We start from the raw sequence: 20,694 nt of genomic DNA, 5'->3' as shown, positions 1-20,694 counted from the left end.
CTCCACTCCCTGCTAAACTTACTCCAGGGGCAAGGTGCGGGGCCGGGCACCCGCAGCCAGAAAGAGAAGCCAAGCCGCCCCCCCCAGACGGTCGCCGGATGGACAGACGGATGCAATAGGGAGGCCAGCGGCCACCTCCCCCCCCCCAAGCTTTTTTCTCCCTTTTCCCCCACCCCGCTCCGCTCTCGACGCCCCATTTAGCAGTGCCGGCTGCTGGATCCCGAGAGGGCCGCCCGGTCGCTCGGCTCCGGGGTGAGGGTGGGTCGGGGAGGGAGGGGGGCTGCTGCGCTCGGCCGCCCGCCGCTCAAGGTCAGTCGTGGGGACCGGCGTGGGGAGGGCAGCGGAGGCGCGCGCCGGGGGTCGGTGCTCCCCAGCCCGGGGCGGAGGGCGGCGGTGGCGGCGGTGGTTGGGGGGTGCAGGGGGGACGGAGGGCTGCGGCCGGCCGGGCCCCCCGTCCGCGGGCGCACCTGAGCCTGCCTGCAGCCCGCGGAGGGAACCCTGCGCTCTGGCACGCCGCTGCGGCTGAGGAGCAATTACGGAGCTAAAATTGGAACGGGCTGCGCGCTCTGCAGCAGCTGCGGCGTGCCCCCCTCCGCCGCCCGGCGCGGGGCGCCCCGTCCCCCCGGGAGCGACCGCGCGCTCTTAACCATCTCCTTGCCCCTTACCCCGGCACGACACAGCGGGGAAAACTCTTTGATAAGCCTGGGAARGAGGTAGAAGCTCTTGCAAGCGGCTCCCTTGCCAGCCCCCCCCCCCCCGGGGCACCTTGCAACAGGCACCGGCGCTGCAGAGCGGTGGCAGTTTGCCCGTAAGAAGCAGCTCTGCGCTAGAGACCGTCCAGCCCGGCGGATGCTGCGATGGGAGCTTTAGGCAGCGCTGGACGGGGCCGCGGCGGCGGCGAGGAGAGGCCGAGCGCGGACCAAAGGGCACGGCCAGCATCCCCGCTGGCGCGTTAGCCAGGGGACGAGGCGGCGCGGTGCGTCCGCGTGGCTCCCTCGAGACCTGCCCGCGCGTCCCCCCGCGGCGGAGACTCCCCGCGCCGGCACCCTGGGGCGACCGTGGGAGCTCGCTTGGCTCCGAAGGGTGCAGGGGGGGAGATTTTGCTCAAAGCCGGGCTCCTCGCTGGGGTTTTCAGCTTGTTTTAGCAGCACTGTTGCTCCCCGCACCTGAGCTGTCACCGCAGGGCTCAGCTCCAGCTGAAACTGCTTTCTTTTAAGGGGCTTTCTCACTTTTTTTTCCCCTCTCTGCAGGTTCCCAGGCTGAGATTTGTTTCCCACCACCACCGGCCGCCGGGGCGGTGAGCCGCTGCCGCSATGGGCGTTAAAGCGATGCTCCCCAGCTACGAGCTGGGCTTTTACGCTCTCACCTTGACGTGCGCCGTAGTGTACAGCGGGAGCGGGATCTTCGAAGCCTCCAGAGGTGACTTCCCTCACCCCCCGGGGTGCGAGGGAGAGGGATTGCGCGTGTGAGCCGAGGGGTCCTTCAGGCACGCGCACGTAGATACCAGCATGGCCATCCTGGCTTTAATTTTTGCAGAGAATATCTTGGGAAGCCGTCGCGTCTCACCCCAAAAGGGTTAATTAAATATCTGCCTGCCTTCGTGATTACCCCTTAGCTCCACTTTCCACGGGTCAGGACGACAGGGCTGTGCCAGCATCCTAACAAAGCCAAGGGGCCCGTTCTCAAATTTGTTATTATTATTATTATTATTCTAATCTGGGAGCTGAAAAAAGCCACATGTGCCTGCACCCCTCTGCACAGGGTCTGCTAGGGATCCCCAGGAGGTTGCACCGCGCAAAGGCTCTGCTGGAAACGAGTGTGGAAACGGTTGCTGATCACCGTGGTTTTCCACGGGAATTATTCTTTTGCAGACAGCATGAACAGGAAGGCCTTTCGGGACGGCATAAAACCGGGCTGGCATTACTTCGGCAGGAAGATGGTAAGCGGAGTAAGGAGGTGGTCATTTCCTAGGGCGACCCGGTTAGTGCTGACTGCTGCAAATGCAGAGATGCTTTTTTCTGCTGCTGACAATGCATTTGCAAAGTCTATGCGACCTTTCCCCCCCCCCCTTTCCAGCGTGTCCTTTAAATAAGGGCCTTTAAAGWAGTCAGGGAAATATTAGCCCTACAGCACAGCAGATGTGCTGCTTTGTGCACGCCTGCAGAGACAAGCAATCTCTGCAAATCTTTCCCCGGGTTTTATGACTGAGCGAAAGTGCTTGGCAGCCCTTGGGTGGAAAAATGGGAAGATCAGGCTTGGAAAGCTGTGTGACGATGAGGTGCCCTCACAGCCTAAATGCCCGTCCAGCCCTCGGTGCGAGTGGACGTCAGACTCCCTGAGATGGGCGCCCGAGGGCCGAGGCYGGTGGAGGGTGAGGGCTCGGGGCAGTAAGGTGCCCTGCTCTGCTTCTGCAGGATGTGGCTGATTTTGAGTGGGTGATGTGGTTCACCTCGTTCAGGAACTTCATCATCTTCGCCCTTTCGGGGCACATCCTGTTTGCCAAGATCTGCTCCATGATCGTACCGCAGGTGAGCGAGCGACCGGGAGGGCGGATTTAGGAGCACAAGGGTGATGCAGAAGAGGAGGTTCCTTGAAGGCAGCGGAGGGGTCTCTACATCCGTCTGTCTGCGAGATGCTTAGGATTCATCCACAGTTGAGGGATATTTGTTTCTTGCACTCAACATGGGCATCGGGGGTGCAGGAACATTTGGATTTGATCAGCCACTTGGAGACCAAGAGGCAAAAACTCGCCAAGCCTCTGTAAATCCAGGCCAGGATGGAGGCTGAGTATGTGGTCTCGTGGGGAGGAGAAGCAAAGGTGGTTTGTGAAYGTGCGGGAGCGGGACGAAATGGCAGAGGTGGGAGTCAGATCCATCAAGGGCCCGCTGCAGGGAGGGAACTGYTACCCCCCATGCAGAAACCCAGAATGGAGCCGGACTGCAAGAGATTTTAGTTYGTGATTTTGGAAACATAGTGGTTCTTCCGATCCCATTTTCTGGGTAGTTTCTCACGGGATGCGTGGATGCCAGCAGCTATATTAAATAGATTTGTTAGCTGTGATTGAGAAAGATTGGGACTTTCACAGAGCTGATCATGGAGGGACTCTCTCTCCCCTCGCAGCACCGGGCTGTCATATACATGCTGTACGGGCTCCTGGCTGTGCTGGGCAGCATGGGCCTTGTCTACCTCATGATCATCCTCTCCCACTGCATCATCCTCTACTCTGTCTCACTGGCGAAGCAGAAATGGCTTTGCTACGTGGCCGGGCTCTGCTGCCTCGCATCCTTCAAGGTGGAGCCCTTCAGCTCTTGGCAGGTAGGTGCTGTCTTAGGCCACTCATCTGCTGCATTTCCAAGCCAGTCATGTCCCTCTCCTTGGATTTACCTCCAAGGAGGTCTCCCATAAGCCCTGAGCAGTTCTTCTGCCTCTGTCACAGCTCCCACTGGGTTCAAGAGTACCACACGCTTGGGAACAATCCCACAAGGGCTGTGCCCTGCTTCAGTGGCTTCCTGTTGGGCCAGGGGGGCTCAGGACACCTGGGTCCTCCTTGTTGCTTGGACAACAGCCTGCCGGGTGGCCTCAGGCAAGATGTGTCGCTGCCCTATGCTTAAGTTTCCCTATCTGTAACACAGTACCAGAGTGAGTTCAGTGATGCTCATATCTATTTCTTATACCTCTGCCCAGTTAAATACTTCTGCCCTGCTGAGACCATTTAGTCCCTCCTCCCATCGAGGGAGGACAGCATTACCTGTCCTTGCCCATCACCCAGCTCTGAATGGTGCTTCCCTGTGTCAGGCTTGTGCTGCCTTTCCTTGGGAGGGCTCCATCCTACCCCTCCCCAGGACACAGGCTGCTGTGAAATTCCCGTTCTGGAGCAAAGCTTGCGTGTCCCTACAAGATGGCACACCTGGGCCTGGCAGGCAGCTGCCAGCAGGCTCTGCCCTCCCCTGATGCCAGGCAGGAGCCAAGTAACACAGCTTGGGGCTGGGTCTGAGGTTGAAAAGCCTGCTGGCCCCAGTGCTGTAGTTGATGCAAGCCCAGYTTGGTGAAGATGCCACCAAGAGAATCTACCACCTCCCAGCTCCTCCGAGATGCAAAAGCATCAAGCCCTAGTTTTATTATTCTAACAGCTAAGGCTAATTAGCCATGGGAGTAATTTGTTTATTAGTGTAATTAGAAGCTTTAAACCATTCCCCTGGGAGAGGATGTCTTTGGAAAAGTGAGGACGTGCAGAGGTGATGTGAACTGTGTGGTGGTAACTCTTCTTTTCTCACTTAGAGTGGATTTGTAACGGAAGCTTTTGATCTTCAAGATGTCCTCTTCTAYGGGGGAAGTGGCTTCACCATCATGCGCTGCATCAGCTTCGCACTCGAGAGCTGTGAGAGGAAGGAGGGCATCTACTCCATCTTCGATCTCCTCAAATACAACTTCTACCTTCCATTCTTTTTCTTCGGGCCTGTCATGACATTTGACCAGTTCCATGCTCAGGTAAATGCCCTGGGCACCTCCTGAGGCCAGGTCACAAGGGGACTATTCCCCTCGGTGCTGTGTTTAGTTGCTTGGTTTTAATGCCTACTTTACCACAGAAAAGCCTCAGTTTCCCCACTGGCAAGTGAAAATACACCTGCATACACAGAGTGTTGTGCAAGCATGAAAATTAGCCTGATGATCTTCTCTGGGTTCRGGAAACACGAACTGTGCTTGCAGCTGAGAGTAGACGGTTCACTGTCTGCACAAATTGCCTGCCAAAATTGCCAACTTCATGCTACTGCCCCCATGGCTCTGTGCTCTCCTTCCCTGTGGTGCTGAGAAACCACAGTGTGAGCTAGATATCTGACACCTATTGGCATCTGTCTGTGGGGTCCTTTGCATGGCAATGGCCATGAGCATGCACATGTGACAGCTTAGGTGTCCTCATGCCCCGTGTTTTCACTCAAGCTTATTCCTGTCTAGCTGGTTCATTCTAGGAGTAAGAATTTCTAGGGCTGTCTCTGTGTCTTAAGATCAAGGTGTTTCTCTAGAAATAAGTAAGTCTGGGCAGAAGGATTTTTATAGCAGGTTGTTTTTCAGCTACCTCATTGGAATTCCTCTGCTCCCTATGAAATGCTCAGGTGCCCAGAGCACCTTTCTGTATTGCGCATGACCAAAATTACTTTTGAAAGGAGAATTCAAATAGCACTGGAAAATGCATCAGCAGAAATCCAGCCTGGGATTGGACAGGGTTGACCTCTGGGTTCACATTGAAGGATCAAGCTAAATGGCAGCTCTCTTTCCCTTTCCACTCTTCCCATCCCAACATCTTTCTACATCGYTGATGGATTGCCACCAGCAAAGCAAAACATTACTGACTCTTAGGAAGACCCTCTTGCCTGGTCAGCAATGATGGTGGGAAGCCTGTCTACTGATTGCCATTTCCCTTACTTCCTTTTAAAGAATAATAATTAAATAGAATTTATGGATCCCAATTAACAACTGGACACAAGAGCATCTTAAGAATTCTTTTATGAATTCAGAAGAATAGCCAGCCAGTGCCCAGGATAGGTGAGAGCAGCCAGAGAATCCCTGGTATGGAGGCAGGAAGACTGAAGTCTGAYCAAAGACCCACTCAGTCCAGCACCTTGTCTGCAAAGCTGGCCTACATGGTTGTCAACATGTGGTGGACAATGTAAGAAAGGGTCTGCACTGGTCTTGTTCCCTGCAGTGAGACTTGGGAGCCTTCCTGTACTGGAGTTAGCACTGGACCATCGTGTTTAATTGCCTGGCTGAAACTGTCCTCCAAAGTTGTCTAACTCCCACTGCCAGCTTCCACAACCCCTTGTGGCTCTGAGTCTCACCACTCCTGCATGAGCTGTATGGTTAACTACCRTTTCCTGATTTGCTTTTCAAACTTGCTCCTGGAAGGGACCTCCATCTGAAARTGCCCAGAGAGGAAATGGTAACTCAGGCAAGGATCTGGTGATCCAGAAGGTTGTATTGTGGTGGCATCACTTGAATGACAGGGATCCACCCAGATGCTGAGCTTGTAGGTGGGGAGCTGCATGTCTGAGCTGCTGGCCATGAAGCTGCTGTTACTGCAGGATGAGAGCCRATCTGAGTCCTGCCAAGGACACACCTTGTCCTGCCAAGGACAACCTTGTGCTTGTATTGAAAGGATGGGACGACATCCCTATTTATGGCTGGAGATAGAATCAAGAACCCTTGTATTTCACAGATCCATTTTGGAGGAAGCTTGACCCTGAGGATCCTAAGGACCTTCTCCAAATCAGCTTCAGCCTCCCCTGGGAAGGATGCTCATAGTGCACAGAGTCCATCAGCAGCTGGTTCTTAGTAGACAAAGAACAGGGACTGCTGGGCTCCAGCCAGGCTCCTTTCCCCACCACGTTCCTTTGCAGACACCAGCAGAAATGCTGAGGGTGCCCACTGTCTCATCCTGAGGTTCAATCTTTCCAGCTATGATTTATCTGTCAGGCTGAAGTCCAGCAAATGTGGCTCCGGCAGCCTCGCTGTCCAAGCTCCTCCAGCCGGGCCTCAGTGCCTAGGGCTACCCTTCTCCCTCCATACTAYTTTTTTTTCTCCAGTTACCGCTAGTCTCTCCTACAAGACAGTCACAGCCTCCCGCACAGGCAGCCCTGGCTTCTTTTAACGTCTATATTAATCGCGGCAATAAACTCCTGGCGCCTGCAAGACTCGAACTTCCATTGCCCTTACAAGGCTTAATCTGTTATTTTTTCTGTTTGGCTCCTTTTTGCAGAGCCATAAACCAGGATGTTTATTACAGTCATCACCACTTAATGAGCAATTCTCCCTTTTCTTTTTAAAACATCTCCCTTAAAGGCAGAGRGAGCAAGTCCCCAACTCTTTTCCCCCTCCAGCCAGGGGCCCTGTCTTGGCCTGGCCACCACTGCCATCTCCTGGCTAGATCACCCCTGCACTGCTGGAGCTGCAGTTAATTGCAGAGGCTATACAAACTGTCCAGCAGAAATTCTGGGGGCAGAAAGATCAAATCCCTTCTCTAGGATGGCATGTGGGTGGCCCAGTTAGGGGCAGCTCTGTCTCTTTGGCTCCTACTGGTGCTACCCTTTGGTAGACCCCTTGTACACTATGCGTCCCTCATACACAGTGGGACCTGCAGGTCTATAGCAGGTCCCAGGTAGGCTGAAGAGGTGCCAGTGAGTGGCAYTGGTCTTAGTGAGAGGATGCTCAGATCATTCCCTAATCCCGACACGCAGTAACCACAAAGCTGATCTTTGGCCGAGTTCATTCTAGTACCTGGCTCCAGGGGAGCTGAGCTGACGCTGGATCTTCCTTACTGGGATTCAGGGAACAAAATCACCTCTGAATGGCTGAAAATGTGTGTGTAAGGAGGCGGCAAGGAACAGYCCCGATCTCAATGAAATGGTGCCAGGGTGCTGTGACCATGGACAGAAATAAGAATGGGAGTTGATGGGCGCAGAGGAGTCATGCCCTGTGATACAAGTGGGAAACCATCACCAGTGGGAAACTGAAGCCCCATGTCCACTCATAGGYCTCTGTGCCAGAGCCCAGCCTCCCTTGGCAGATCCTCAGTCGTTCATCACCTTGCCGGAGCCCTCCCTGGCATTGCTGGCGTGGCGTCAGCTGCAGGAACGGTGGCCTGCAGCAGCTTGCCCCTGCCAGATTGAATGCCTGCTTCAGCTCAGGGTTTAGAGGCCTCTTCATTTCCTTAAAGCAGGAGGGTCTTAGGTGCACTCTGCATATGACAGAAGCGAGCAAATCTGGCAAAGGCTTTAATTCCCAGGAATCATCCGGTTCTGACGACTGGGCTACTGCGGCAGCTTGCAGATTACTTTCTGAGAACTCCCACCTCTTGCAAGGAATAAAAAGAGTAATAAACATAAGAGGATTTTGGATACAGCAGCAATTTTTACGGCAATGCAGGGAAGCGAGGCCATCAATCTGCCCAGGGTAATCCTAAAAGCTTACTCTGATGATTTTTATATTACAACGTCCAGAGACATGACAGCTCCTGGAGGCAAAGCCTGGCCCATGATTACACCAGGCACAGCAGAGAGAAAAGCCCTTTCAGTCAGMTCTCAGCTGACTCTGGATGGCCCCTTGAGCAGCCTTCTCTTTCATTTACAAGATAGCTCCCTGAAGCAGAAGCTCTGGAGACCATCAGCCATCCTCTTCCTCCTGCTCCCAAACAACTGATTTCTCCGCCTAGCCTAAAATAACGGGCAGTGTGTCCCCACCTTGCTCAGGCAAGGATCTCCAACGGGATTCCAGCCCATATGGAGGCTCATAAATGTCCTTTCCAGTATACAGCTGCAGTATCGTGTAGATGAGAYAGGTGTGATGCTTGCTCCCACTTTGTGACCTCAGCAAAAGACCACCCTCAAGTTAAGTTGATTTTCTGACCATGTACCTTTGGATAAATCCTGAACCTCAGCTCCCTGATGGGTTTGATTTTCTCTAGATGGAGGAACTTTCTGCCCAGTTTCTCCTTCAGCTCAGTCCTTTTCTTGGTTTGCCATCCTGACAGGTGAGCACCCGAGAGCTGCAACGTAAAGATGATGAGATGAGGAGCATCCGGATCCATGCTGTCCTCCATGTGGGGATCATCATTGCTGTGGACATCTTCTTCCACTTCTTTTACATCCTCACTCTCCCTTCTGACCTGAAGTTTGTTAACCGCCTCTCAGACTGGTCCTTAGGTGAGTGGCCATGTGGGGACATGTTCACACATGTAGTTGACTTCAAGGCAGCAGTGRGTGATTCAGATCTTCTCCCCTCTCTATTGAGACACCTCATCAATCTCAACCCAATATAGGCAAGTTTGATTACAGCCCTTCTTCTTCCAGCTGGTGATGATACACAAAGCTGAGGTTGGGTAGCTCTGGAGAGCAAGCTGGCCTAGGTCTCCTGCTCTCATAGAGGACAGAGAAAATTATTTAGCTTTGGATTTAAGAGGCTGAGCACCAAGCTGTTCCCATTGCCTTTGGACAGCAAGGAGAGCTCAACACCTCTGAAAATCAGGCCAATGCTGTTGCAAGAGCAATATCTAGTACATCAGATTCACAGAAGGGGTGGCCAGTTGTGATGGTAATAAAGTGGGGTATTGTGAACCACTAAAATGGTTGGGGACTGGAGCACAGCTTGTACAGGGAGCAGCTGAGCTTGAGAGTATACYTCAGTATGGCTTCAAAGGAGTCTCAGGAGGTCTACCTACTTTCTTCAGCTACCCAAGGAAGATTATAAAGAAGATGGAGACAGATTCTTTTTGCAGGTTGATAGTGAAAAAGTACAAGAAAAGGGACACAAGTTGCAGCAAGAGAAAGTTTGATTGCATATAAAGATTTTTTTTCATAAAAAGAATGATTAAACACTGGAACAGGGGCTCTGCGAGGTTGTGGAGTCCCCAGAGATAGTGCTATTCAAAATTCATACAGACGAGGTACTGAGAAACCTAATCTCGGTTCAGATTTGGCTCTGCTCTGATTGGAGGTGGACTAGGGACCTCCAGAACCAAACTCTCAGGMTAAAAAGCAGGGGCTGCGCTAGCATTCAGCTAGCAGATGGGCAGTGGATTTCAGCTGCTCAAACATGTGTCTGTTGGCAGCATTTGAGATACAGTAGGGTGTCTGACCTCCACTCAGGGCTGGCAGAGGGAAAGTCAGAGCTGGAGGAAACCTGTGCCTCTCTGGAGTGGTAGCTGGAAGCTGGGCAGGAAATCCTAGCGCATCTAGAATAGCAGCAGACATTGATTTAGGYCGTCCTAAGAGATCCAGATGGACTGACTGACTGCATATATGTGTCACTTCCAAAGWTGAGTAGCTCTGCAGGCTCCATTGATTGTACCAGCCAGATCATCATGCATAGTGGAAGCTGAGGCACATGGCTCACATTGAGACATCATGTGGCTATTAATCTGTGTGCTGAATCCTACCAAAATAGGAGGRTTTTTAACTTCTGTTTGAAGAGGAATTTGAAATCTTTGGTGTACAGAGATCACTTTTCCATTGTCAGACACCTCTCCAATACAGATATTTGGCCCCTGTACTGCTGCAGTTACATCTATGGAGTTACATTTCAATGGAGGTGGCAATAAAACCTGARAGGTCAGAGTTGAAAACTGTGATGAGTTTGTTAATGTTTAACAAGTCTTAGAGGARAAGAAAGAGCTTGTGAGGAAGGAAATGAAATTTGTGTGACTCTCTCTGACTACTAATACCAACAAACGGCTCCTTCCAAAACGCAAGAATGTATTATCCTTTGGTTCAAGCCTTCTTAAAAGGCTACTTAGTTTTAAAAGYTCTGTTGGTCCCAGACAGCATTAAACTCTTCCCTCGCTGCCGTATTTGTTGCAATAGACTACACAGTCCCAYGGTACAGAAGATCCCCCAGAGTCCTGAAAATGATACCTCCTGTACTCCTCTTCACCTGTTTGACTCCTATTTTTACTCCAGCTGGCCTGGCCTATTCCAATTTGGTGTACGACTGGGTGAAAGCTGCTGTCATGTTTGGAGTCATCAACACCATTGCCCGACTGGACCACTTGGACCCACCACAGCCTCCCAAATGCATCACCATGCTCTATGTCTTTGCAGAAACGTGAGTAGTCCTCACACAATGGTGAATGGAGGCAGCACATTCAATCCAAAAGAAATGTGCATGGAGGGGAGAAGGTCTTGGCTGTGCTTCAGAGCAGCTGGCATATATGTTAAAAATTGGCTAGGTTGAATAGTCTATTCTGAATGTATAGCCTAGACCTGGCCATAGCCCAGGGAAAATATCCTTGGGTAAGAAGCAATGGATAATGAGGAAGATTGCAACCAACAACAATCCATAGAACCTATGCAAGAAAGGACTAGTCTGATCAAAAATGCTGAAAATGAGGTTTTAGGTTTCCCTCTCCGGGTCACTGAGTGCCTTTTCTGGATGACTACTGAGTAAAAGGCAATCATTAATCCTTGTATTCTAACATGTTTTTTATTGTCTTTATTTTAGGCACTTTGACAGAGGGATTAATGACTGGCTATGCAAGTAAGTCTCAGTGTCTCTAATCAATTGTCTCCAGGGTGGTTTGGAGTCTTCTTTTTCATCGCACAGCAATGCAACATTAAACATTGTTCATCCTAAAAGCTAGGTGTCCTCTCTTTYAGGTATATCCTACTCAGGTAAAGAGCCAGGCTTAGTCTGTTTATCCCAAMGAATATTGAATTAATCAACACAAAGTGCAAGAGCCTTCACAGGGAGGAATAAGAGAATCCTGCCTCAGAATATCCTCTAAGTTTGAGAGATTTTCTGTTCCYTAGAAGGAGGAAGAGTCAGGTTTATAATCCCCCAGGAGGAAAAGGGAATTGAGCCCAGGTGTAGCTCAAACTATCCTTTTTTATCCAGGATATGGGGCATCTACAACTCCCTCAGCCTTTCAGCTCTCTTCAGCCATGGGGACATGCTAGCAAACCTGTACCAAAAGTGATGGCTGCTCTGTGCTGAAATGCTGTGTACCAGGAGGTCTCAGACAACCTGCAATTTTATGGATCGCTGTTTTATCAACAAAGGAGGGAAAGGATGGTATTTTGTCCTTAGAGGAGCTACTGGTTTGCAAGGAATATAAGCAATGAATAGCTGGACTATAATCAAAATCAGTTTATTGCTAGAACTTGTCACCCCAAACTTCCTTCCCCTCTCACCAGGGCACTCTAGAGCCACCCATCTGTGAGATGGATCAATGCTTGTGGTGGATCGGTGCGGAAGGAAGGGCTCCTGAGGGTTCTCCTCCACTATAGGAAGTACCAACTGCTTTCTTTTGCATTAGGTATGTGTATGATCACATTGGGGAGAACCATGATAACGTTCTGAAGGAACTCATGGCCACTATCTCCACCTTTGCCATCACTACCTTGTGGCTGGGGCCCTGTGAAATTGTTTACATCTGGTCCATCTTCAACTGCTTTGGCCTCAACTTCGAGCTATGGGTGCAGAAGTTCTTCCAGCGGGAACCCTTTGCCAAAATGGAGGTGAGGAGGTTGGCTGCAAGGGAATGGGAAGATCAGAGGGTCTAAGATCAAATTYTGGTCCTGGAAACATCAGTGTTTCTAGGGAGCTTGAACTTGTTTATACAAATGGGATCCATGTTCATCTGAGACCCAAGAGGCAACACCCCTGAYACTGTACATGTCCAGGTGCTCCTGCCTGGAAATCTGCAGCTCTCTGCTTCCTGCTCTGCAGAATCCCACAGCCTATAGCGTTCTTGTGATCAACCTGCCAGCTRTACAAGAGAAGGACAGTCCTGTTCATGCAGAAAACGATGGGATGCACAACAGGATGACACCCACCTAGATCAAGCTCCTGCCAGGCCCTGTGGAGCTTCATAGGAAACGTAGGCTAGATATGCAGCATTCAAAAGGAAAAGAGATGCCCAAGAGAACCAGAATTTCAGCCCTAGTGAGGCCTCAGAGTAGCACAGGTAGACTCAAAGTCTAAGGTATGTTCACAGGAAAATATTTATGCATTTCCATATGGAAAYTATTTTTTCTTGTTCTGCAAAACATTTTGGCATTTTGAGTATTTTCAGTCTGATTTGTGATAAAAACAAATGTTCAGTTACTACAATTAGTTCTTTTCCAACCTCTCTAAAGCTTGGTGYCCAATCTCTGTTTCGGACCAGGATGCTTTGGAGAAAGTTTGGAAATAAAACTCAGGAAACTCCATCATGGAAATAATTCTATTGTTTGTTTGGGTTTTGCCCAATGTAAAAAGTCTGGCTGATCCAGTAAAGCTGATCCATTAAAGACAACTTTTGAATGAAAACTTCATAGAAAAATCCTCACATTTGTTCTCCCTGTGGAACTTTTAATCAGATTATAACACTCGCAGCCAGTGAAATCTTCTTCCCCGTGGCAGCACAATTCTCAGTACTAAATGGCCTGGGGATTCACTGTGCTCTTTGAAGATTGCTATAAACCACTTCTCTTCTCCACTCGCAGCAGCTGCTCCTGAGGATTAYGTACTGGTGACAATTTCACTCTTCTGCTGTTACTAGTGTTCAGCTCTTTTTTAAATCCCTAAGAAACAATTTCTACCAGAAGCTTGGAGTGATTTGCATATAGGGCTAATAATAATCCTAGCAAACAACAGCATTCATCTACTTTGAGGGACATCTTACCCAAGGCAACAGATCAGGAAAGGAGTTACCAGCCAGAACTATTAACCTGAAACCATGTTTAACAATTTGGCCTTACACATGGGACCTCAAAAGGCCAACCCAGAGACCCAAATGCATCTGAGTTGCCCTCAACCCAGGAGCAGAGCAGCAGTTTTACATCAACCTTATGCTTCTTAATCACACAGACACTAAAGGCTGCTCAAATTTATGCCTACCCATCTGGGATCCCAGCTGGAGTCTGGCTGTTATGAACCAGTAGATCAGCACATCTCCTTTCCTTACCCCTTTTCCTGAAGGTTGGTAAGGATCTTGGTCACATTTAGCCAGCCTTCACAGAGCTTAGGGTGCTGAGGAGCACTGTTCTGAGGTCTCCAAACAACTCAGTGAGGACCTAACTTTAGGCCTGAAGAGCTGTGTTGGCTCTGTATGGAGCTACCAGCATGTCTTGGGACCCATGGCTCACCAGATAAGTTGTCCAGAGATAACTGGCTGTGATCACACAAGCTCTGAGAAAGAAAAACTAAAACAATTTCATCTCTGTAAGAACAAGCCCCATTTTCCCTGATTCTMTGCTCCTCTCCCCTGAATAGGCCAAAATGTCAGAGGCCATGTCTCGGCGGATTAGGGCAGTCTTTGGGGCAGCAAACTTCTGGGCCATCRTCCTCTACAACATCCTGGCCCTCAACAGCCTGGAATTTGCATTGCTGGTTACCAAGAGGCTCCTCCTCACAGGTAAGGTGCTACCAGTCTCCTCAGTGAGCGATCTCATCTTAATGTGGGACACAAGGGAGTGGAGCTGGGGACTGGGACTTGTGAGTTCTCTTGGGTCCAGAATGGCCTGGCCATTGACTCAGTATGTGACCACCCTCAAGCTACCTTAATTCGGATGGGCAGCACCTTCCTCACCTACAAAATGTGCAGAAAGCGGCTTCTTTTCTCCTACTCTTTTCATGCAAGCCCTGTGAGGCACAAGTCGTCTTTAACATGTTTGTATAGCTCCTAGGGCAGCAGGATGATTGGGACTTTTTGCAGCAATGAAAAAGCTTTTGTCAACCTGCCAAGGCAGGCTGAGTCCAGCTCTCCCTGGCTGGGAAATTGTTCCCTTCCTGGAGAGAGGGTTTTACTCAGCCTAACTCATTTCCCTTTGCTTTAGCACTTATTCCTGTGTCAGCCTGAAGGTGATAGGTACAAATCTTCACTCCTAACCTATCTACTTTCTAATTATCTGTACTTGGTTCCCTCTGTCATTAAATATAGCAGTTCATGCTAGGCTCCTATTAAACAATCTTATCAGTACGTTTCTTATCAGTAGATGGCAACACTATTTTGAAGTCTGTTCAAAGAGTGCAGCGTATAAATAGTTACATGGAATCCATGCCCTCCCGGCCCTTCTCTGGGCCAGAAGCTGGCATAGGAAATGGATAATGTGATGCTTTGGGTTCAGTATGTCAGAAGTTCCTGCTAGTTGAGCTAGCTGGCTTTTCCTGGTTGCATTATTCATTTCAGAGGTCCTATTTTAGCAGGTACAAAATCTGTGTCTCTCATCTGCCATGGATACCAGACTTACGGTTACAAAAGCCATCACGCTCTTCCCAAGTGGAAGGGGAATTCTCTGCCCCTGGGTTGCTTATCTAGGTGACAAATAGGTGTGTTTTCCTGCATACACACTGTGTCCACTATGTTAGGTACAGGACATGGCTCAGGTGAGATCTTCAGTGTCAACTGGACTCAAAGCTTTCTGAAAGTCACAACACTGAGCAACAAGGGGTTTTGGCAGGTTTACTGGGCAGAAAGTCAACCACCCGGCCTGAATTTAGGGGAAAGAAGGAGGTTTGTCTTGGGGGGAAGGGGATGCTCAAAGCCATTTGAGCATTTTCCAGCTTTGACTGCAGTACATGATGCTTTGGTAGACACAGGCACCAYTTCATCTCAAATCTGCCCCTGGGGATTTCTTTTCTCTGTCAATGAAGTTGTAGGGCTGGATCCGAAGYAGAAAATGATGTTTGCCACTGCGAGCTTGTGGGACCTCCCAAGCCTGCCTGAGCGGAAGTGGTGTTGGAGAAGAGCTGGCCCCATTAGGCAAGCCACCACACAAAGATGACCATATCTCCCTCCATCTTTCAGGWTTCCCTGTCAGCACCTTGTCCATCTGGTTCATCACGTACTGTGGAGTGCAGCTGATCAAAGAGCGTGAGCGCGTCCTGGCCATTGAGGAGGAGAAGCGTGACAAAGCAAAGAAAGAGTAGAGGAAAACATCAGCTGGCCTACCTCAAAACCTCAGCTCCTCTCTGACCACCTGTCAGGCCAGCCACTGACAGGGGCCCGCCAAGCACTCCTAGCAATCAAACTGCTGAAGCTCATTTGTGTGTAAGTCACCTGGAAGGTGCACTCTCTTGCTGCAGTAAAGATCTTCTGTAAGACACCCATGGGTGGTATGCAGGCTAGCCATGCCTGGCAGGCTGCTGAGGTAGGCTCCTGATCTATTTCTTTAAGGCCAGAAAGCCATCCTCATCATTTATCTGAACCTCTGACATATTACAGACCTAGAGATTTCACCCCTTGGTTTCCGTAACATCTCGTCCACCAGAGCATTTGGCTCTCCAGAAAGACTATGTCTCCCAGAGGCTATCCAACTCCAACTCCTGGAGGTTTTAGGATGAACTGGGCATATAGCTATGAGAAAGGGATTAACTAGTGCTGACCCTGCTCTGAGCAGAYCCTCTCCAGGTTATTTCCAGCTCAAATTTCTTTTACTACAAGAAATAGTCAACATCCACTGTCAAGTATTCAACATCTATATTATGTAGTAAGGACTTTAAAATGGCTCAGCACAATATATACCTACCATGAGGCTAATAAATAAATAAAAYAGTCTTTATATCAAAGGAAAAGAGTACTAGAAATTGCACATTGAACAGTAATTATCTCCCTTCCACTGTCAGCCATGCAGAGTGATTCTGCTATAATCTCAAACCCTCTGCAGAACTGCAGTTCTATATGTCTTGAAAAAATAATTTAATGCCATCCTCATGCCTATTTAATGAAAACATGGGAGATGATATACCTGCTTCAGGGCAAGGGAACATCATATACCAGTTGCCTGTGGAACAGGCACACTGAAGAAACACAACGCGAGACTCGCCTAACCCCTCGGTCCCCAGGCCCTTACTCAGACCCAAAGCGTGCTCCGCTGAGGCATGTGAAACAGATGCGGCCACTATGACCATCTTGCTGTGATTTATGCCCTGGGATTCAAACCAAATCTCACTCCTGTTTGCTCCATGCYGTGGAAGAAGCAGTTTGCATTCCTACCCATGGCTGAGAAACAGAGGACTTTGTACCCAACTCTTGCTTACTTCCTGCCATCCAACCCTTTGCTCARCTGACTTTGGTCAACACAACCTAAGCCCATGACTATGTGGCTGAATGAGCACATAYACACATATAATCAAGGAGAAAGACTCTGAATGAAGGGCAGTGATTTGGGTGGGGAAGCAAAATCATTTGCTAGCACACTTTAAGCAGTAGACTTTGGGACACTGCATGTGAAATGGATTGAATAAATGTACCCATGTGAGACACAGGGTCTCAAGAAAAGATAACGGAAATATCCCTGGGTTTCTTGTAACTTTGGACTAACATAAGCAGCCTTATTTCTGAATCATGTCAGTTCTTGGTGAGAGCAGGATCTGGACCACTTTGCAACCTGAGTGGAGATGCTTGGTGTTGGTGTGTTCTGGTTTCCCTGTGGATAAAACAGGAATTGTTCTTAGCCRGCTTTCAGCTCTGCCAAAGTATTTTATGAGGTCCCTTCTATATGTCATTTATTTATTTAGTAAATAAATGTTGGACATTTACAGAGTCTGCTGCCAGTCTCTATTTAGCTGCTATAACGCAGATAATAACATGGGCAATGCACTGCCATCTGAGATGAGAGACAGGAGGATCTGTTCACAGGCCTGCATGTCCCRCCTCCAATTTTTCAGCTGCCATGCATATCACTTTTCAACACAGGCTCTGCTGCTGGACACTACCAAATTTCTTRCTAGTTTCTTGACCTCCCTATCATCTCAAATTTTTTCTATACCATCAAAACAGCTAAGACATGATGTGTTCACTCCTAGTGTAAAATTCAGCTCTTCTCCTGAATATGTATGTATCCTTGCACAGCTGAAGACATGCTGAACTTCAGCAGACTGAGACTAAGGACTCTATGTCTCCAGGTGGTACAGCTCAGGTCTCTGGCTGCCCAGAAGGAGAAACAGAGTCACCAACCTCTTGATGTCAAAGTGAATGACTCACATGGCACAGCCCAGTGACTCTGCAGTGCCCTCCTGACTTGGATCCTGTTGGAGAGAAAATAACCCATTCACTAAGAATCTAAATTTACCCAGCAGCTGCATATCTTGAAATTGCCAGAAGGAGCTAATCTTAGACACCATCTGAGCGAGTAATTTGTTACAGAGCCAGTGGATGGGAGAACTCGGGCTTTCCCCTACTTTGCATGAAGTTAACCCTTAGCCACTGTGCTCACTGCTGCTGTTAGAAGCCAAAGCGTGCTGGTAGGCCTGTGGCCAAAGYGGTGCTGTCGTGGCAGTGTCTGACACTGCTCTGCCCTGAGCAAGAGACRTATAGCCTCAGTATATGCCTCTGTGGAACAGGAATTATGAAATGTTCATCTCCCTCCTGGAGTATATCTCATCTGATCTGGTTATTGCCTGGCTGTGATAGCAAATTGAGGTGCTAAGAACTGTGTTACAGCTGTGTTACACTAAGCTGTGTTACAGCTACAAACTCAAATTAACAGCCCTACACTGGACAGCTTCCTATCCAGTCCAACAAGGCAATAATTCTTGCACTCATCTTTCTTGCCCTTTGAGTTTGTATGCCGGCAGAAAAACATCAGGGAAGGAGGATCCTGCTACATTACCAGCCTTTAGTGATGCTTTCCACACATTCTCACTCACTGCTGTGTTGTAGGGAAGGAGTGCTGTCCACTTGGAGATACACATAGTAACTGCTCTTAGTCTTAGTTTCCAGCCATTGGAAATCATTAGCTGTAGTCTCATTAGACCTAGGACTAGCTAGCTGAGAGCTACCTCAGAATAGCCTATGGGGCTATGTCCAGGGGCTATACTGTCTATCAAACAGCAGTCAGCACTGCCAGGGGTGTAACCCCAGGACGCTGAGTYGACTCACCCGTTTTAACATTTGCACAGAGGTATCTGAATGGTAAGTGTGCTCACTACCACTCTGCATCCACATGTGCCATCTCATCTGCTCTTAGATGTTAAAGCCCTCTAGTCTTGGCCAGTACTTGCTTGGAGACCAGCTTATGTTCGTGGTTAGACACAGCAACTGAAAGATGAATGGGAAAAATCTACTGTGATCAAAACCTCCACAAGAGATAGCAGTTGGCAAAGGCTCAAAATTTATGATTTCCTCAGATTCAACTGCTATCAACAGAAAGAAAAATGTCTCCCTCAGCAATCAGATGTGGCATAAGCACTTCAGCGTGGCAGAGCTCAGCCCAAGCCCTGAGAAATCCTATTGACTTGCCTGTGCATAGATTGTAAATAGCAACAACCACCCAATGTGAGCAAATAAAAGCCAAGAATGAAGCTAGAGTAAACACACAAGTGAGAAAAGAATGCAACACTCGAGATCCAGCCTGAAAATGTGTAACTTAATATGTAAGAAGAAAAGAAAGCCAAACTCCAGCTACTTGGTGGCTGAGATGATCTGAAGCTTGTGGCTGAGCTACAACTAAAGCAAYGATGGCTTTTTCCCCCCAGGGCTCGGAGGGTTCGTGGGAGGTGCACAACGGCTCCAAAAGCACCTTTGAGTCTCCCTGCTAGCACTGTGTGGCTGCGTGAGCCACCCAGGGCACAAAGTTACTCAGAGGGTTTTGGGTCCACAGGTTTGACCCTCTGTCCTACTAGGTCATAGCAAAAAATTGCTTGGGGAAGGCTCACCCTTAGCTGAGCTGAGTGTGGCTGTGCTCAGGAGCCAGAGAGGTTTCTGTTTTACAGAAGGGTGTCTTGAGGTTGCCTGTGCTAGCTACATCAATCCTGATGGCAGCCATCGCAAGCAGCTGTATTGAGCCAACACGAAAAAATAGTATTGGCAGGAAACAAAATGTTGGGAATTACACATGTGAATGTTGCCACAAGCTGTCACGAAGACAGTGTCCCAGTTATGCTGTGATTAGGAGGCACTGGGAATAGTTAGGGTTGTCTAGTCTGAATTCGTTATTTAAGCTCTCTCTAGAGTGAACGGAGAGACACAGACCTCAYTGGAGTCCTCTCATCTAAGGCAAGTGTCTAATTCAGTTGTGGTGAATCAATTCCCGGAGAGACCAGGTAGATGATAACCTTCATTTCTCTGATGCGTTTCAGATTGTTAATGGCTGATTTGGATTTTTTTCAGTCAGGCTCTAGAATGGTCTGGTTTCACTTCACAGAGCAAGATGAAGGCTGGAAGTCCCATGTTTGCCAGTGGCTTCTCGTACAGTCCTAGGTGGGTCAGCTGTACTCACAGCCACTCAGAAAGAGAGCTGCTCCCCACCTGGATGAAGGAGTCCAAGTCTGGTTTTCCTGCCAAAGCAAGGCACAAWGGTGAAGTAACTAAAATCCGGCTGCTGATTTCACAGATGATGACAGACCTCATCCCAAGGTTGTCTGCTCATGGGGATTTCCACCTCCCCCAAGGGTGGAAAGAGCCAATGAGTTCTGCTGCTCTGGAGAAATCTTCATCAAAGTGAAATCTGGAGAGGAAAAAAAAAAAACTTTTCCAGCCAACAACTCTCAGGCCTTGTTTTCCTGGAAATAACACTAATTTCCATAAAACCATTTGTGTCTGAAGTGATGAGCCTTACACAYGCAGGTGGATTAGTGGTTCCCTCCTCGCCAGTGAGCTGTTGCTCGTGGAGGGATTGAACCCACTGCCCATTTCCTACCAGATACTCACTTGAGCCAGAGCTGCTCCTCATTTCCAATCAGCTGGGTTGGCCAGAAGCAGATATGTGGCCTAGGCCTTTGCATTTACTATGGGGGCTGGGACCCAGGATAGGTCCCGTTGCATTTAGTGGTCTCACCTTCTGTTGGGAAATGTGAGGAGAGAGCACTCTGGAAAAAGTGGGTTTCTTCCCAAGCTTTGGTGCCAGCCCAGCAGCTGGGCCAAGCCACTGAAGCTGATGGAGACCCAATGGTTCATTTAGGGCTGGTGCAGGGTTCTTGCCCTGGGTGGGACACAAACCTAGGAGAAGCCACAGACCACTGATCAGTCAGGATCTTCTCTGGAAAGGGATCAGCTGCAGCTGTGTTTTAGCAGCAGCACCTCGTGTTGTGGGGAATGCAAAAGTAAACCTCAGATGGCAGCACACACTGATCAGCACAGAGAAAAGGAAAAGGAGCCAGGGCTCAAGGAAGGGAGGGAAGGGGAGAGCGGTAGGGGAGAAAAATCCCAAGCAGTGTGCAAGACTGCACAGGATTAATCTTAGAAAAGTGCAAAAACTAGTACACRGGGAAGGTAGAAGGGAGGAC

At 49.3% G+C, this 20,694-nt stretch overlaps 1 protein-coding gene across 2 annotated transcripts; it reads left to right on the top strand.

Moving 5' to 3' along the window:
• The first annotated feature begins 269 nt into the window (after nucleotides 1–269).
• Nucleotides 270–16,990, top strand: HHATL (hedgehog acyltransferase like). 2 transcript variants are annotated; one of them, XM_085316517.1, is made up of 12 exons: nucleotides 270–309; nucleotides 1,251–1,419; nucleotides 1,872–1,939; nucleotides 2,415–2,528; nucleotides 3,121–3,315; nucleotides 4,279–4,488; nucleotides 8,522–8,693; nucleotides 10,446–10,590; nucleotides 10,987–11,022; nucleotides 11,801–12,002; nucleotides 13,741–13,882; nucleotides 15,275–16,990. In XM_085316517.1, the coding sequence occupies exons 2-12, from the start codon at nucleotides 1,314–1,316 to the stop codon at nucleotides 15,394–15,396; spliced, it is 1,512 nt and encodes a 503-aa protein (XP_085172643.1). In that variant the 5' UTR covers nucleotides 270–309; nucleotides 1,251–1,313; the 3' UTR covers nucleotides 15,397–16,990. The 2 variants fall into 2 exon arrangements, with proteins under 2 accessions (XP_085172643.1, XP_085172644.1); XM_085316518.1 differs by lacking the exons at nucleotides 13,741–13,882; nucleotides 15,275–16,990 and adding an exon at nucleotides 12,214–12,331.
• The last annotated feature ends 3,704 nt before the right edge of the window (nucleotides 16,991–20,694 follow it).

The sequence above is a fragment of the Rhea americana genome, unplaced genomic scaffold (assembly GCF_003343005.1).
Source record: "Rhea americana isolate MKP2758 unplaced genomic scaffold, rheAme1 scaffold_47, whole genome shotgun sequence".
NCBI classification, from domain to species: Eukaryota; Metazoa; Chordata; class Aves; order Rheiformes; family Rheidae; genus Rhea; species Rhea americana.
The sequence above is the reverse complement of the archived record's forward strand: the minus strand, read 5'-3'. Positions and strand labels throughout refer to the sequence as shown.